General features: G+C 45.5%; 1 protein-coding gene across 2 annotated transcripts in view; it reads right to left on the bottom strand.

The window, feature by feature from the left end:
- Positions 1-17647, bottom strand: part of GRAMD1B (GRAM domain containing 1B) — a 174225-nt gene that overhangs the window by 124431 nt on the left and 32147 nt on the right. For both annotated transcript variants that reach the window (XM_012789858.3, XM_076002601.1), the window contains exon 2: positions 2054-2131. In XM_012789858.3, the coding sequence (XP_012645312.1) occupies positions 2054-2131 (78 nt within the window). The remainder of the gene's footprint in view (positions 1-2053; positions 2132-17647) is intronic.

Here is a 17647-nt window from a genome sequence, read left to right as displayed (position 1 = left end):
TCTGTTGTCCAGTGCTGTGGCATCATTGCAGCCCACTGCAACTTCAAACTCCTGGGCTCAAGCAATCCTCCTGCCTCAGCTTCCAGAGTAGCTGGGACTACAGGTGAGTGCCACCAAGCCAGGTTACATTTTTCTATTTTTTTGTAGAGACAGGGTTTTGCTCTTGCTCAGCCTGGTCTTGAACTCCTGGCCTCCCAGAGTGTTAGGATTACAGGCATGAGCCACCATGCCTGGCCTATTTTCTAATATAAATATATAACATTACTGTTTCTTTAAAAAAAAAAAAATCACATTGGTTTCCATCCACTGTTCTATTTGAAATAATACTAAATCTTGATTCTATCATCCTTGGTGTTCTCTATTCCCTCTCAGTTAAGGGTCCACCACATGTTTGACAAATGTGGGAAAAACACCTCTGCTTTTTTCATCCAGCTTGTAAACAGAGCGAGACCAAAAGCAGAGCCTCTGCAGAGGCCAACTAAGACCTCCTTTTAGTTCACATGAATACAGTCAACCTGCAGTCAAAGAAGGTCAACTTGCTATAACAAATCTACCTCTTATGAACTAAAATAAAATCTTAAGCGCACCCCCCCCTCAGCTGACTGAATCAACACCCTCTTGGCCAAGGGGATACCCTAAAACTGAGTTACTGGCCATGAGAAGGGAGGTCAGACACACCTCATCATGCCCCCTCCCTAATTGTAGATATTCTTTGTAACTGATTAACAGGCCTAAGACTGTGCAAGAGAAACCTGCAGTCCTTAATTTACACAACAAATCACTGAGTCAGCATATATGGCTGGCGGCTTGTCTCTGATTAATAGATTTCCTTATCTTAACTCAAAACATTCCAAGCCTTTAGACAAAGCTTCATATCTATAACCAATTACAAATCAAGAGTCTTTTAATCCACCTATAACCTGTAAGCACCCTCTGGTTTGAGACATCCCACTTTTTTGGGCCCAACCAATGTACACCTTCCACGTATTGATTTATGACTTTACGTGTAATTCCTGTCTCCCTGAAATGTATAAAACCAAACTGTAACCCAACCACAGCCAGTCCATTTCCTCAAGGCTTCCTGGGTGTGGATCTGAGCCATGGTCCTCAAATTTGGCTCAGGATAAACCTCTTTTGTTTGTTTTTTGAGACAGAGTCTCACTCTGTTGCCCCATCTAGAGTGCTGTGGCGTCAGCCTAGCCTCACAGCAACCTCAAACTCCTGGACTCAAGCCATCCTTTTCCCTCAGCCTCCCGAGTAGCTGGGACTACAGGCATGCGCCACCATGCCCGGCTAATTTTTTCTCTCTATATATTTTTTAGTTGTCCAGCTAATTTCTTTCTATTTTTAGTAGAGACGGACTGGGTTTCTCTCTTGCTCAGGCTGGTCTTCCCCCTCTAGGGCTCCCAGAGTGCTAAGATTACAGGCGTGAGCCACCGCGCCTGGCCAGAATAAACCTCTTTAAATTATCTTACAGAATTTTGCTTCTTTCCCATTGACCTTCTCTGCCTGCCACTCACAGGCAGTGTGCTAAAGCTGATGCCGGCTGGCCCTTCTGTCCTGAGCACTTAGCTAGTTTTATCTCAAATCCTCAGCTGAACATCGAAGGGCCTCCATATTCTCCTCTCGACGTACACATCCAACCTCATTCTTCATTAACCTCTAACACATACGGTACGTTCCACTCTCTGCTCCCTTCCCAGGCCCCACACGCTATCCTGGGCCACGCAGCTTCCTCAGGCACAAAATACCCTTTTGCTCCTGATCCACCCTGTGCCCAACCTACAGGGTGTGACTCGAGTCCTAAGCCCGCCACAAAGTCTTCCCAACAGGTTTGGTTTGCCCCTTGCTGAGCCCCAATCTGCCCCTTTAAGTTGCTTCCTTTCCAATATCTCGCCTTCCTAATCATCCTTCGAGCAGCACAGAGTCTGAGGCCCTCCCGTTCCTCTCCAGTCCCCCACAGTCCTCACACAGGGTAGAAGCACAGTCGTACTCCAACATTTCCCCTTTGACCCCTGCTCCCATCCTCCCCGCCTCCCCCATTCGATCTTACCCTTCTTCCCGCGCTCGAGGACTCAGGAACCTGCTGGAATCATCGTCGTGGCTGCTCTGCTGGCTGCTCTGCTGGCTGCTGAGGAAAAACACAGGATATGAACCGTTAACGTTCAGCTTCTTTCTCAACCCTGGGGGAGGCCGTTCAGGCTGCAGACTTCGACTAGACAAAGAAATGGGGTTACAAAATTTTAAAGACACAAGTTCCTTCAAGTAAGTTCAGCATAGAGAGTACACTGTCAGACAACGGCTGTCAGAAATGACACAAACCTGGTGAGAACCCCACCCGCCACACCTCAGGACTGCTGCCAACACAGGGGAGCAAGACCGTCACCTGTCACCATGCTCTCCCCCGGCTACGTATACCTCAGAGAGCAAATGCCTCCTCTACCGGGCCCTCTTAATGTCTAGGACATAATCCCCTTCTGCCTCAACCCACTGGAGACTCTCCAAGAGCTGGTGCAGCTGGGAGGAGAGGGTTGAGGAAGGTGTGGGAGGAGGGGTAATTGCAGCGGGACAAAAGACTTGATGGGGTCCGGTGTCACCTGGTCCACTCCTCCGCTTCCAGGGAAAGCTGAGGGTGAAGAGAAGGACAAAAGGAAGAATGAAGGGGGAAATCCCTCTACTCCCAAAGCCCTGGAGGCAAGATGAGGACAAAGCCTCAGTTCATAAGGGTTCTTTAAAGAGGCCAGTGGTTGGCCTCTTACTCCAGAGAAAGAAAAGCTGTTCAGACACCTCTGAACAGTAACTGCTCATATGGCTGATGAACAAATAGTTTTTATTAATTAATAATTACTAGCTCCTCTAGGCATCTGATCAGGAGTCCAAAAACTACAGCCTCCAGGCCAAACATAGAGGCATATGTTTTTGTACAGCCCCATGGGCTAAGAACTGCAGTTGCATTTTTATTTATTTATTTATTTATTTATTTATTTATTTATTTATTTATTTTTCAGACAGAGTCTCACTCTGTTGCCCAGGCTAGAGTGTCGTGGCATCAGCCTAGCTCACAGCAACCTCAAACTCCTGGGCTCAAGCAATCCTTCTGTCTCGATCTCCTGAGTAGCTGGGACTACAGGCATGCGCTACCATACCCAGCTAATTTTTTTCAATATATTTTTAGTTGGCCAGTTAATTTCTTTCTATTTTTAGTAGAGACAGAGTCTCGCTCTTGCACAGGCTGGTTTTGAACTCCTGACCTTGAGCAATCCTCCCGCCTCGGCCTCCCAGAGTGCTAGGATTACAGGCGTGAGCCACCACACCTGGCCACGCAGTTGTTTTTTTAAATGGCTGAGAGAAAGAAATCCAAAAAGGAGTATTTCATGAAAGGTGGAAATGACATGAAATCCAACTTTCCGTGTCCATCAGTGAAGTTTTATTGGAACACTGCCAAATCGATCATTGACACATTACCTTTGGCTATTTTCCTGCTTAAGTTAAGCAGTAGCATCATTAAGCCCACAAAGCCTCCAATATTCACCATCTGGCCCTTTGTAGAAAAAGGTACCCGACCTTGCTGTACATAGGTTCTATTAATAATACATTCCTATTGCCATAAACATCACCATAAATAAGGCTACAGCATAACCAAAATCACTTCTTTGTTCCGGTGGATTATCCACTGCAGTAAGGTGCATTGATCTCTATAGAGTATATTCTTCAGCCTAGACTCCCAGTAGACTGCAGACTCTGAACAATCTCGTAGAGTAAGTGCTTGCTCCAGTGGCTATACGCTCTCCAAATAACCAAAGAAGCACATGACTTTTTTTTGTGTGTGGTTCCAGTTATAACCACGCTCTTATGTTCTGTTCTTCTAGCAAGAAATAAGTGAACTTAGAAGCAAATTTTCAAATATGCACACAAGAAACCACACACACACACACACACACACACCGGAAACCAGAACAGCACCAGACAGAAAGCCTCCAGCTTTTTGGCACTGGCAAAACTGTGGACGCAATCCCTTTTCCTCTTTCCTCTACACTAAGCACATTTTTACAGCTGCTTCACTATGAAGTGGCTACTCACCATTTTCACCGTGCTAGCTCTGATGGACTTGCTCATTAAAAACTCCTCACAACACAATTTCACTAGAATGTTGTCGACCCATGGGATTTCTTACTTGGGACTGACTTGTTCTATGCATCAGACACCCTCTTACAGATGTCTGGAACTCAAATTCCAAAGCAGACACAGCTCCAGAGGCAAGCACCAAGAAGGGATGTACTAGTCTACACCACGGGCAGCACACGTGAGAGGTAGAGGAGGATTTCAGAAAAATAATTCTGAGATGATATTAGCAACTTATCCCACTAGATGGCACTGTTGACTTCCAAACCAGAACCACAGCCAAGCACACCAATCAGGAGTGTCAGGACTCCAAATGCAGGGCCAACCTTCTGGCGCCCCCTTTTGGCCCCCCTTCCCATGGCTTAGAAAACAACCGAGATGAAAGCAACAGTGGGTCACCTTCAAACTGTTTATTGGTTCTAAACGATTAAGAAATACCAAATTGCATGCATTCAACAAGTATTTATATAACACTGTGCACATACGCCAACAAGAGGCAGCATCAAGACACTGGTGAAGAGTCTACACTCTTGCATGCTGGCTAGGATTGCATCCAAGCTCCTCCACCTCCTAGTTAGTTGCATGACCCTGAGCGATTTATTCAATGTCACTTTCCTTACCTACAAAATGGAGGCAGATGTTAACAATAGTTCTTACCTCATAAGGCTGTTGTGAGGTTTAAAGAATGAACTTGTTTTGCTTGCACAGGTTGCACTATTGAAAAATCGAGATTGTATTAAACCTGGCCAAAAGCTGCAAGATATCAACATCCTGTAGACGTCAGAGTAAATTTTTAAAATTAAAAAAAAATAAAGACTGAACATATGTGAAGTATGGAGAACATATATTAAGTGGCACATATTAAGTGCTGTGTCGATGCTAGCTGTCATTATCACAGACAGGCAAGACATCATTTTGCAGGTTATGGGGAAACAAAAGACGTGACTCAGACAAGCATCCAACTCCCAAAGTGCTTCCAATCTGGAAAGTAAGAGTCAATATACACAACTACATCTCAGAGTAGAAAACGATAACTTTCACAAGTACATAGTAAACACTGTGGGAATAGAGAATAAAGGAAGGTCACATCCTTCTGGGGCCAGTTAGGGATGATTGTCTTGAAACAAGATTTTTGCACTGACACTTAAAAGCGGGTAGATTCAGGACAAGCAAAAATGAGAAGAAAGGCATTATAGTTCCGTTCTGTTTACCATTTTACACGTACCCGGCACTGTGCCAAGAGATAGGGGTATAAGGATGATCATGACACAGTTTCTCTAGCGAAGAGCCCCCAGTCTAGGACACACAAGTATTCGCTGTGTGCTGCGAGGCAGCAACTGCAGGAAGATGGATAAGGCGCAGACGGTGGACACCTCTGTCGCAAAGTTTCAGGGAACACACCAGACAGGTGACCACTGAGCTGGAAGGACTGTAGATAAATCCATGGTGGCAACAGGCATAGTGTATACCGGATCTTTTCTCCTCCAGTGCCCCCAGGGGGGACCTGGTCCTCTCTCCTTTCACTTTTTCAACTTATTTTTCAACAGTCTTAAATAAGTTAAATGAACGTCAACCACTCCTCTACTCAGTCCCTGGAAATAATACCGTTGAGGAGAATATTCAGAGATTCAGACATTGCCTCACATTCTCACATGCACCCTTTCAGTTCTTCTCTCACATGAGCTTTTTCAAATGATACAAGCCACCTGGACTCTGAGCAACTCATACTGCTCCCTAAATAAATCCGCCAGTCTTCCACAGCCATGAAAAAAGCAACCACCATACTAGGGTGTTTATAAAGGAGTGTGGAAGGCTACAACAAGCTCAAGGACCACATTCCCATCCACTCCACACCTTGGTGGGCCTTGGTGGGTTCAGTCTGGGCTTAAGGGAGTTGAAAATAACTTGGAGAAAGTCCAGCAGAGGGCACTAACAGACAAAGTGTCTGTTAGAAATCCTGAAAAAGAAACTCTAAATGAGGATTTGGAATGACTTTGCCTGGGCACCAGACAACTGAAAGATGGCTTAACACTGCAAGGAAGGGAATTTGTATAAAGCAACAAATAGCTAGACAACGCACTAGGATCCTTCCTGTTGTAAATTCAAGCTTCAGATAAAACTCACTATATAAATTAAATGTTGGAACACTAGACCATGTTACTAAATAAAATGGGGAAGCTCTTCGTAAAATTCTGGAATATTCCTGAGAGAAACAGCTGAAGCAGAATGCTGGTTTTGTTCTCCACCAGCAAGCCAGTGCAGGAGCTTATCCTAGAAGGTCACATTAATACCAGCAACACTGGGAAGGGTGGGGGGAAATCCATGGCAATGTGAGTCAAAGCACGTTCCAGAAGGCAGAAATTCACTAGGATGTGACCAGGAAGCTCCGCGATGCAGGCTGAGCAAATTCTCATAATTCCAGTGATCTCCCTTCCGCCTTCCCCCTACCTAGGACATGTGCAAAAAAGTACAAGCTAAACCCATAAGCCACCAGGAAGTGTCATTCTGCCCTCTGGAAGGCACAGCTTTACTGCCAGAAAGACAGAATGCAGCAACCTTTCTGAGCAGGTGCATCCTAAGTAGAAACACCTCTTTCTCTTCTAGGCAACACTAAAGCAATCATAACCTCCTAAGCCCAGACAGGGTTTTGAGAGATTCCAGTGGTCCCAAGCAGTCAGGGCTGTGTGACAACTGTAATTTAGTACTTCCAGAGCCTAATGGAAACTGTACATTTACCCATACTAAGGTTTCATAGACTAACACATCACATTTCTTTGTTTTTGACTGCAATCATGGCCATCTTGCCTGTTAACGCCAATTATCTCATGCTAATTAGAAGTTTCAAAAGGCTCCATGTGGCAGTTAGAGATGCCTTTGATTAATGAAAATAGGGAAATAAATTATTTTAAGCAGTGATGTAGTAGAAATAGCATAAAGGCAGACAAACCTAGGTTTGCCCCTGGTTTTGTTTCCTATTGGCCCTACAACCTTGACCAAGTCACTTATCCTCTCAGCCTATTTCTCAAAAAATAGGGACTTACAGTGATTACTCACAACCTAATCCTTAATTTATAGGACTTCGTTGAGAATTAAGTTGTGAATAATCCAATCATAGTATCCGAGTTCAGTATCTGGAGTCAAGAAGAGGCACAGTATTTTATTTTATTTTATTTTTTGAGACAGAGTCTCACTTTGTTGCTCAGGCTAGAGTGAGCGCCATGGCGTCAGCCTAGCTCACAGCAACCTCAATCTCCTGGGCTCAAGCGATCCTACTGCCTCAGACTCCCGAGTAGCTGGGACTACAGGCATGTGCCACCATGCCCGGCTAATTTTTTCTATATATATTAGTTGGCCAATTAATGTCTTTCTATTTATAGTAGAGACAGGGTCTCGCTCAGGCTGGTTTCGAACTCGACCTTCAGCAATCCACCTGCCTCGGCCTCCCAGAGTGCTAAGATTACAGGTGTGAGCCACCGCGCCCGGCCGACATTCTAGTCTTGACTGTGCCACTTAGCAGGGAGCAATTGGGCAAATTATTTAACTTTTCTTTTTCTTTTTCTTTTTCTTTTTTTTTTTTTGTGAAACAGGGTCTCACTCTGCACAATGGCTAGAGTGCAGTGGCCTCATCATAGCTCATTGCAGCCTCAAATTCTTGGGCTCAAACAATCCTCCCACCTCAGCCTCCTGAGTAACTGGGATTACAGGCATGTACCACCATGTCCAGCTAATTTTACTATTTTTTGTAGAGACAGGTCTTGCTCTTGCTCAGGCTGGTCTCAAACTCCTGGGCTCAAGCAATCCTCCCACCTCAGTCTCCCAAAGTGCTGGGATTTTAGGCATGAACCACAGTGCCTGGCTTCCAAATTACTTAACTTTTCTAAGTGTCAGATGTAATACCTTAAAAGACTGCAGTGAGGATTAGCAATGGTAGATATCATCCGTAGAAAGTGTCATGGGTAGTTTCTGGCCCTTGGTAAGTGGCCCATAAATGGCAGATATCAACTGTACTTAATAATCACAGTTAGTTTGGCAGATAAATCTTTTGAAACATCCACTGCATGGGAGGAAGAGACCTTAAGCCTAAAAAATAGAGCCATACCATCCCTGACAGAAGAGACAGCTGGGTTTTCATGCTGCATCATTCCCACGTGTAAATGACGCTGGCATTTACAATTTCAGTTTGAGTAGGAAAGGTGTACGGGGGAAGAGAAAAGAGGTAGCAAAGAAACGGTGAAGAAAGGCGAATAGTTTCTGTTTGTTACCTGGCAAGCAGGTGTGGGAAAATCTAATAATAGAAAGTAAGTAAACAGATGTGACTGGGGTACTGCCAAGGACTGCCAACGCCGTACACAACATACCTCAGTATTCTCAAATCATACTTAGGAAACAACACACTCCAGGTGGAAACTGAGAATTTGTCCACCACGTTAGCAGGTTTGCTTCTGCTTAGTGGCTCCCGTGGGAACGTGCGGCAAGGTGGGGAGCCAGCTGGTCAAACATTCAGGGATTCAGAATCCAGCTAAATATCTCCCTAACTCATTACAACTCACAAATTCTCTTCCATGTAACAGTTCTTTCACCCCTAAACATGCCCATGTCTGTCTTTAAACAAAGAAAAAGCTCTACCTCAATTCTTTTATTTTTCCTCCTCTTCATGGCCATTTTATTGAAAGAACACAGTACCTGGTGATTGCTGAACTTCCACCAAAACGGCATCATAATAAACTCAGGAGCTTTACTACGCAGATGTCTCGGCCCCTCCCCAGATTTACTAAATTAGAGTCTGAACCTGTCCAGGAATGTGTATTTTTCAAAAGCTTCCCAGTAATCCTGAGGGCAACCGGGATTGAGACCCACTGGGCTTTATGCCTTACGCTTTATGCTTCCACTTCCTCACCATTGATTTGTGAATTGATTTATTGCCATCTGGACGCCATGCCCACCACACCTGTTTTATCACCAGGGACCTCAGTTACTGCCAAAGCCCATGACAATAATTAAATCCTGATCTTACTTGAGTACCCAGGCAGGTCTGACATTGGTGATTATTCCCCATTCTTGAAACTCTATCATTCTTGCCTAATATGACACCACTCACTCCTGCTTCTTGCATTTTATCCTATTTTCTCTTCCTTTTTTTTCTTAGGGAGTTTCATGAGCTCTTTTTCTGTTTGATCCTGAAATGTTCCCTTGGACTCATTAAGCCACTTATTTAATCAATTATTATATCAAATATCAGCTATGTACTAGACATTGCACTAGAATCTAGATACCAGGAATAGAGCAGTAAACAGAACAGACAGACAAGGTCTCTGCTCTCAAAGAGTTTACATTCCATTGGGTCCCTTTTTCCTGCTTTATATCAGGGCAACCTAAGTTTTGTGGGCCTCTGAAATTGTTATCAATATGGTGTGTAATAGCATTATACATTCAGGAGACAGGCTTATAGCTTTCATCAGATTCTCAAATACACCTGTGACCCATAAGACAGGTTAAAATCCATTGTAGGCCAGGCGCAATGGCTCACAGCTATAATACCTGCACTTTGGGAGGCCAAGGCAGGAGGATCACTTGAGGGCAGCAGTTCAAGACCAGCCTGAGCAACATAGTGAGACACTTGTCTCTACAAAAAATAAAAAAATTAGCCAGGGGATCGCTTGAGCCCAGGAATTTGAAACTGTAGTGACTTATGATGATGCCACTACACTCTAGCCCAGGCAACAAAGTGAGACCCTGTCTCAAAAAATAAAGAAAAATAAATACATTGCAATACATCTTTTTATGGGATCTTATCCACACCCAAGGCTTCAATCATGATGGATATGCTGATAACTCCCAAAGACAGCAGAGCAGAGAGCTGAGCTGTCCAATATAGTGGGAAGGTGAGCTGTCCGACACACATGTGGCTCTATATATTTAAATTAACTAAAAACAGTTTCTTGGTTGCACTAGTTACTTTTCAAGTACTCAATACCCATATGTGGCTAGTGGCTTCTAACAGGCAGTACAGACAGAGGACACTTCCATCCTTGCAGATAGCTCTATTAGACAGCATTGGTGTAGAAGTTTCCAGATCAAACCTAGGATTTGAGTTCCAGCTCTGCCACTTATCTTCTGAGTAACTCAGAGATTTCTTAACCCTTCTCTACAGTCCCATCCTCTTATCTGTCAAAACATAATTAATTTCACAGATGTTTTGTGAAGATTAAATGATTTAATTAATATGCAGCACTTAACAGAAGGTTTGGCAAATAAATAAGTACCCAACAAATGTCAATATACTTATTTTTATTATCATACATGTGCAGCAGTACTGAGCTCTCCTGAACGTCCAACAGGAATCTCAAACTGAGTACGCCCACTACTGAATTCCCCATCTTTTTCTCCTCTCCTTGTACTCTACTAGTAGATGCGCAAGAACTACTATGCACCCCCACCCTGGTCTGACACCAAGTCCTGTAGACTCCACTTCCTGACTGTCTCTCAAATGCACCCATCCTCCATCCATCACTCCGGCGGCCGCTGTCTCACACCAAGCTCTCATCACCCCTTGCCCGGGTGACTTAAACAGGCTCTTCACTGCTCTTCCTGCTACCAATCTGGCCCGACTACAGTCCTGACACTGAAGCAATGATCTTACCGAAACACAGACTTGATCATGTCTCCTTCTGGTTTAAAATCCTTCAGGTTGCCTATCATTCCACGGCAAACTCCTTGTCTCGGCAGTAACAGCCTCCTACTTAGACTGCTGCCTCACTCCCCAGCTCACCCCTCCCTCTCCTTCTCCACTGCAGCCACAGGGCTTGCCCCCACCTTTGAATCCGCCCCTCTCCTGGCCCGCATGGCATGGCCTTTTCTCTACTCTCTTCATTGTCCCACTGATTCCCACAGAGGAAGCAATAGGGTTTAGGGATTGAGCACGAGGGCGCTGGCTCTAGCCTGCCTGCATTCAAATCTTCACTCTTCCACCTCCGCAGCTCAATTCCAACCTCTGTAACATGGGGGTGATAACAGTATCTATGTTATTGGAGTGTCGTGAGAATTAAATAAATTAACAGCCACAAAGTACTTAGAAAGGTATCCGGCACTGAGCAGACACTCAGTATTATAGCTATTATTATCCTTCAAAAGTAGCACCCTCTCAGGGAATATCCACTGATGGCTCCCACCTGTGCTACGGTCCTATGTCACCCTGCACTACTCTCTACCGTAACAGTGGCATGATACTCCTCAGGATACAGTAATTAAAGATTCACTTCCTTATACCTTTTACTACATTATAAATCATTGGAAACTAAAGATCCTCTTTTGACATTTTTTTCAAGCCCCAGTGCCTAGCACTGTGCCTAGCACATATTAGGTGCACGATTCACGCCTGATAAATGAATGCAAAAATATCTAGTCCTGTCCTCTCTTGCTGTACTTGTAAAGGTCTTCGTGTCCACTGAGAGCTCTCTGGCCAGCCCAGAAAGGCATGTTGCTGAGTACCAGCAAGTCAGCACAGACTGCACAATCCCTCCTTGTCCACCACCACCTTCCAAACACCTGTGTTGAAAAATACCCTGCCAGGCCCTACTGGATGTGTAGGGCACAGTCTGTGACCTCAAGGAGCCCACATTCAGTGTGCATTCCTGACGTGTCATTCATTCTTCCATGTTTCCACCGACTGCTTCAGGCATTGGTGGCAGGCTCTGGAGATACCAACTTGAAATAGGTGCATGTGGACCTGCCAAATAAAGAAGCCACTGTAACAAAACCCACCAGTATCCTCCCAATGCCAGCCCTCCTCTGCCCTACCCCTGCGCCAAACCTGTCGTCCGACTCTCAGTTATCCGACGTGAGTGAGGAAGCTGCGTCTCATGTTTGACAGCGCCTCCATCAGAAGGTGAGCAGCAGAGAATGTGGCTCTCCAATTAGACATTACGGGTAAAGGAGAGTAGGAAAAAATGTTGAAACCCAACACTACAATTCCTTCCTTCCTTCCTTCCTTCCTTCCTTCCTTCCTTCCTTCCTTCCTTCCTTCCTTCCTTCCTTCCCTCCCTCCCTCCCTCCCTCCCTCCCTCCCTCCCTCCCTCCCTCCCTCCCTCCCTCCTTCCTTCCTTCCTTCCTTCCTTCCTTCCTTCCCTCCCTCCTTCCTTCCTCCCTCCCTCCTTCCTTTCTTCCTTCCTTCCTTCTTTCCCTCCTTCCTTCCTTCCTTCCTTCCTTCCTAACTTCCTAACTTCCTCCCTCCCTCCTTCCTTCCTTCCTTCCTAACTTCCTTCCTTCCTTCCTTCTTTCCCTCCTTCCTTCCTTCCTTCCTTCCTTCCTTCCTTCCTTCCTTCCTTCCTTCCTTCCTTCCTTCTTTCCCTCCCTCCCTCTCCTTCCTTCCCTCTCCTTCCTTCCTTCCTTTCCTTCCTTCCTTCCTTCCTTCCTTCCTTCCTTCCTTCCTTCCTTCCTTCCTTCCTTCCTTCCTTCCTTCCTTCCCTTCCCTCCCTCCCTCCCTCCCTCCCTCCCTTCCCTCCCTCCCTTCCTTCCTTTCTTTCTGAATTGACTATGGATTCTAAATTTTCATGCCAATCCTTGGCTCTCACGAGTACAAATAATCAAGCTCTGAGTAAGAAAAAAAATATATTCTTTTTAATGTCTTGTTCTAAGATATTTTTCACTAAGGGGAATGGATCCCTCACCCACACTAAAATGGCAGGCCTCTCACCACACATATTAAAATAATTATACTTACCCCATTATGTTCTTCACATGGGACCCAAAAACAGGGCCAAGGGGAACTGGTGTCAGCTTCCATTGCTGAGCACGCAGCTCTTTTCTAGTTTGCTGCATCCTATTGGCTTCCTTGGCCTCAATCACTACTTAGCTTCGTAGTGGAATCTTAGGTGTTCTTCAGAGGGTCAATACAAACTAACCACGTCATTTAGCAGTAAACCTTTACTCAGGAAGTGGTTGACTGAGTTGCTTCCCAGAACTTGAGGTCTGTGAGGATTGGTCAAGACCCTGTGCAGTGGAGTCTCAAAGGCCAGCAGCCTCCCTGCACCAGCCACACACGCACCCCTCCTCCCTCCCTCTCCCCTCCCCCACCATCCCCATCCCCTCTGGCCTGTAGGAATTTCTTGCTTCCAGGTGCTAAAGAGCTGCAGAAAGTTGTCAAGCCCAAGGCAAGCCAGAGCCATGTTATGCAGATAATCCCCAAACTTTACTTGGGACAATCAGTTGGATCCTGGTCCCTTCATCTAAACTTCTCAAAATGATGGGCCAGGTACGCACAGAACCTACGCCTCTGTTCCCTACAACGTCCCAAATTCCTCCCCTCAAACTGTACTCCAGCTCTCTCATGTTTTGGAAGATACTACAGACTAAACATTATCTGTCTCCTAATAGATGTGCGTGTGTGTGCATGTGCGTGTGTGTGCGTGTGTGTGCGTGTGTGTGCGTGCACGCGTGCACACTTCTGATCCAAGACACATAACTACCATTCAGAACTTCAGGTCAGCATCCAACGATGTACCTCCCCACAGTGGGCTGATAGAATTCAAGCCAAGCAAATTGAACATGTTAGGTTGTCTTGTTACAGAAAAATGCACGTGCAGTTTCTGTTAGGCTTCTGGAAATGTCAAAAACACCCAAAGGAACCCCTCCTCTCAGGAGCCATGGACTTAGGTGATCAATATACAAACCGCTCTTTGTCTGGTCCCCTTTTGGCTTCTCTTCCCCCTACCAACCTCTCTGAAAAGTTGTTCCAAGAGTTCTGTCCATAGTCTCTTTCTCTTCTCATACTACACACTCTCCTCCAACTATCTCATCTAAATCCATGCCTCCACCAAGAGCCCACACGTTCACCCCCAAACCTGTATCTCCAGCTCTGACTATTCCACCAAGCACCAGCCCCTTCTGTCCAGCTGTTTACAGGATATCACCAACAAAAACCCTTTCTCCCTAAGCTCTTCATAACACAGGGTGAACAAAACTACCCCTCCCCCACCCTCACTTCTCCTAACCAACTCCTATCTGCCTTCCTTAGCTCAGTCACCTGCGACACCATCCATCCACTTAGCTGTCCAAACAAGGAAAAGCGGAAACAGTTTCAGCAGTTCCCTCTCCTCCACTCCCTACCTCCAATCTGTCACAGCAGGAGTTACACTGCTCCTACCTCTGAAACATCTTTTATAACCATCCTCTCCTCTCTACCCCTAATGTCCCTCCCGGGTCCAAAGATCAGCACCACACTGGCTGCATAACAATCACCTGGAAACTTTAAAAAAAAAATAAGCTCCTAACTCCTAGCAGCTCATTCTGGTTGTCTTTTTTTTTAATTTTTTTTAATTTTTTTTTAAATTTCTTTATTTTTCTTTCTATTTTCAGTTGGCCAATTAACTTTTTTTTTTTTTTTTTTTAGTAAAGAGGGGGTCTCGCTCTTGGCTCAGGCTGGTCTCGAACTCCTGAGCTCAAACGATCCACCCGCCTCGGCCTCCCAGAGAGCTAGGATTACAGGCGTGAGCCACCGCGCCCGGCCTCATTCTGGGTTTTGACTCAGGGGTCTGGGGTGGAGCCTGAAGGATTTTTAACAAGCCTCTCAGGCTTGCAAACCACTGAAATGGCCTTTTAACTGTACTGATAAATATTTAACAACCAGATTGGGGTGGAGTGACTTATTTTTATTTTTTGCCAATTTCTGTGGTGTAAACACTCCTACCATTTCTGCTATCACTGAAATGGGCATTGGGAAGTGATGTGCACACTTGGTTTTTTTTTGTTTGTTTTTTTTTTTTGAGATAGAGTCTCGCTTTGTAGCCCAGGCTAGAGTGAGTGCCGTGGCGTCAGCCTAGCTCACAGCAACCTCAAACTCCTGGGCTCAAGCAATCCTGCTGCCTCAGCCTCCAGAGTAGCTGGTACTACAGGCATGCAACCACCATGCCTGGCTAATTTTTTCTATATATATTAGTTGACCAATTAATTTATTTCTATTTACAGTAGAGACGGCATCTCGCTCTTGCTCAGGCTTGGTTTCGAACTCCTGACCTCAAGCCATCCGCCTGCCTCGGCCTCCCAGAGTACTAGGAATACAGGCGTGAGCCACTGTGCCCGGCCCACACTTGGCTTTTACAAGCCCAATGCAAGCCAGCCCCAGCACACTAATGTGCCCAGACCCCCACCTGTCATCTTCTAAACCAGTTCTAAACAAGTCTCTTCCCAATTTAAAATCCCTTGAAGTCTTCCTATAATGTCACGGAATACAGTCCAATACAGTACTCTGCCTTACAACATAAAACCAACGTCCCCAGCAGAAAGTTCCACCTGAGCCCCTTCCACTAATTACACTGAACAACTTGTGCTCCCCAATACGCCATGCACATTCATTCCTCCAAACTTGGTTCACGCTGTCCTTTCTGCTTTAAATGTCTCTTCTGCATGATCCACATCTTCCACCCTGGCCAACTGAGCCCCGCACCACACAGAAGCCTAGCTGTCTCTTCCCTCAGGTACATTCGAAGATTAATTCCTTGACTTTGTCCCCTGCTGACCCAGAGCTCTGCTCCCTTGGAGCCACAGAGCTAACGACAAATCCAAACCTGAGCAGTTACTACCAGGGATAATGGTAGCTTTGTCTGTGCCTTGGAGAGAACCTATCAGCCACATCAAAGAATACCTCCATTAAGTGCAAACACTGGCTGCTTTTTTCAATGCATTCAATATATGGCATACTAATATGTTGTATTTAATACTAAGAATAAACCTTCACATTTGAACAGTTCTTCCCAGTCTGCAAAGTGTTTTCATGTATATTCCTCCATCCAATCTTTTCAGCCTCGTAAGGTACATAAGAAATATATATATTCTTTTGGATCCCCACTTTAAAGATGACGGAAATAAGGCTTCAAGGAGATACTCAACGTGTTTAAGAGCAACATGTTGGTAAGCTAAGAAATGAGGAATTTTCTGTCCCTGTGCTGTTTATTCTTTCCTCTTGAGCACTTTTTATCGTGTTGGACCGCAGCATTGGCCTGGAGCTGGGAGGGGCGGGTGGCAGGAATGATGAGAGCTGGGAGGGCTGGGCGGAGCTTCAGTGTTCGGTGTGCTGCAGGTGTCCCGTGTCCCTTGTCCCGCTCTGCAGGAGCCAGCCCTCAGCTAGAAAGCAAGAACATCTGGAAAGTCCAATGCAGCAAAAACCTTGAAACTAGAAGTGACAAGAGTCTACCCGGACCAGTTGGAGACAGTTTGTAAGATGATAGCATCTGCCACTGAGGTCACAGGGCTATAGGAGAAACCATAGACATAAACAAGCTTTTTGCCATATCAAAAGAAAACAACCTTACACCTAAGAGTAGAACTGTCTTAATGACAACCAACTAGTGAAAAAAAAAAAAAAATAGTCCACCCATCTAAGACAGAGCAGTGTGCCAGGGGACAGGACAGGACTTCCCAGAGCTGGAGCCAGGCCTGGAGACACTCCTAGGAGGCCAGTGCGGGTTGGCCTGCAGTCCCAGGGGGAGTCTTGGGAACTAGCGAGGCCAGCACCCTCCCGCATTGGCTCAAGGGCAGGACTCACAAGGGCGAGGCCAGCTGCAGCACAGGAATGCTGGTGTCATGAAATTTAGGAAATGGTCCTGGTGGTGATGCCAACTCAACTGAAGTCGAAGAAGCTTGATTTAGGAGTCGTCCCTAAGGACTGAGGCAGTCGATTCCTTAGAAACAACTACTAAACTCCTACAGGAACATTTTAGATGAAGCCCAAGCAAAAGGTCCGCTTACATCTGATGGAAGACCAAACTCAACTAAGAACAAATGTGTTTTCAAGATTTTTATGACGGTGGCTTCCCAACTGCTAATTAATTGTGTTATCACTTGTTTCCCTCCAGTTAACAGAAGTCAAACCTCTTAAAAATTGAAAATATGTGAGTTCTGAAAGGTCAAAGGTGGGGAAGATACAGAGAACCTGGGTTCTTCCTAGAGCGCCAAGGAGAAAGGCACCCAGGAAAAGGACAAGCCGATACACCTGGAAAGATGGACAGATTCTTGGGTCCTAAAGGACAAAGGAAACATGGGGGGAGGTGTTCGCACAGAAACCCTACCACAGATAAATTGCTCCAGTGACCATGGCTGGAGCTCAAGGACAAACAGACTGCAAGCTGTGCTGTTTTCCAGAAAGAACCTTTTCAGCCTCCCAATACCACCCCCACCCCCATCCAACTTCATTTGCCCTTAGCCCCAGGAAAAACTGGTTTATGGTAAGGCTATTATCTTGTTTTTTCCGATTGGAAGGAATAAAAAGAGTCCTAACCAAGAACTCTGGTCATTTACCAACTCACAGAGGGCCTTCGGGGGCCTGGGAAGAAATCACAGCATGGACATGGACACTCCTGGACATGGAGTCAGGATGTCTAGGTGTAACAGCCTGATCTGTCTCCACAATACCATTTTCCGCACACGAAAATCACTTTAGGATAAGGTATATATACACCACGCATGGTCACTTTCATTAGCATGCAGACAACAGGTACTGGATCATTCAGAATACTGAACAAAAGAAAACAGA

Source organism: Microcebus murinus, chromosome 4 (genome assembly GCF_040939455.1).
Source record: "Microcebus murinus isolate Inina chromosome 4, M.murinus_Inina_mat1.0, whole genome shotgun sequence".
Taxonomy (NCBI): domain Eukaryota; kingdom Metazoa; phylum Chordata; class Mammalia; order Primates; family Cheirogaleidae; genus Microcebus; species Microcebus murinus.
This window is presented reverse-complemented; position numbering and strand designations above follow the sequence as displayed.